This window comes from Arachis duranensis, chromosome 2 (genome assembly GCF_000817695.3).
Source record: "Arachis duranensis cultivar V14167 chromosome 2, aradu.V14167.gnm2.J7QH, whole genome shotgun sequence".
NCBI lineage: Eukaryota > Viridiplantae > Streptophyta > Magnoliopsida > Fabales > Fabaceae > Arachis > Arachis duranensis.
Genome location: NC_029773.3, coordinates 85556132 through 85557373, shown reverse-complemented (window position 1 = coordinate 85557373; position 1242 = coordinate 85556132). Strand labels below are relative to the sequence as shown.

Below are 1242 nucleotides of genomic sequence, written 5' to 3'. Positions count from 1 at the left end.
ATAGCATTCATTTGAAAGCAAATAAATAAACACAACAAACACGGTGAACATAATGGATCATATCCTCTCATGTAAGTATCAGCAACCAACTTCAAATTCATTACTAGATAGAATTTTAAAGAGCAGTGCTAGAGAGCCCAAATATATTGCTTCAATAGCTCAATCAAATATCAATGTGTCAAAGCAATTGTCACATTTGGTGACATATCTTGAGGACATGGAAAGAACTATCAAAATATTATAAATGCTCCGATCACATGTTTCTGCATAACTCTCTAGCTATGAAATTTTATCAAACTCTCAACTAAATTTTGCGAACTTTGGACATTTTGGTAGAGATCGAAAACTTTAAAGGACGAAATTGACCTCAATTGCCAACTAGCTAGGACTAACTTGAAAATTTACTCAATAAATTTGAAATTTTCACGATCTGCTATGTGATGTGCAAGTAATAAAGTAAAATAAATGCCTTGGTTTTGGGAATGGCTTGAGTCTCTTCGCGGAGGCGATCCTTGATGGCCTGAACTTGAAGCTCCATGGCCTTCACCGCCGCGTCCACCGCCGACAGGTCAGCCATGCTGCTCGCCGGAAACACTACACCAAAATAATTAAATTGAATAATAAAATAAATAAATAAATAAATAACGGCTGCGTGGAACGGAATCTTCTAGAATTATAGAAAAGAAGAAGAATTTGAGTAAGTAACTGTTTCTTGCAATGACGAGCTCCTGAAGATGAGTTATGCGAGCGTTGAAGGAAGACATCAACGATTCAAGCGATGATCCAGAAGCTTCGGTGGTTGAATCCATCATCATCATCTGTTGAATCGAATAATCCAAAGGAACCTTTTTTCCGATTTGAGAATTGAGAAAGACGAGTGTTTCAAAATGCTCTGCCACCGCTTCCGCGCCAAAATTGTTTATTTTTTTTGCATTTGTATATTGGGCTTTGGACAAAAAGAGAAAGCTCATTGATCATAGAGGTTTAGTGCCTCCTCTAAAGGCCCAACTTTTAACATTAAGAGGCATATTTTGTAGGCCTGTAAAATTTTCTTCTAAACAAATATAACCCGCTATTAATATTTACAAAAATACTTTGAGCAAACCAAAAAAAGTCACTAAATCAGTTATATATATATTTGTATATAAATATATATTATTTAACTTATTTTAATATATATTTTATATTTAATATTTATTTTATATTGATAATTGATTTTTTATATAAACCTAATATGGTTAT

General features: G+C 33.6%; 1 protein-coding gene across 1 annotated transcript in view; it reads right to left on the bottom strand.

Moving 5' to 3' along the window:
• Positions 1 to 892, bottom strand: part of LOC107475706 (spindle and kinetochore-associated protein 1 homolog) — a 3502-nt gene extending 2610 nt beyond the window's left edge. The window contains exons 1-2 of the mRNA XM_016095356.3: positions 707 to 892; positions 470 to 594 (exon numbers count right to left, since the gene is read on the bottom strand). Coding sequence (XP_015950842.1) covers positions 470 to 594; positions 707 to 818 — 237 coding nt within the window. The 5' untranslated portion in view covers positions 819 to 892. The remainder of the gene's footprint in view (positions 1 to 469; positions 595 to 706) is intronic.
• Between the last annotated feature and the right edge of the window lie 350 nt (positions 893 to 1242).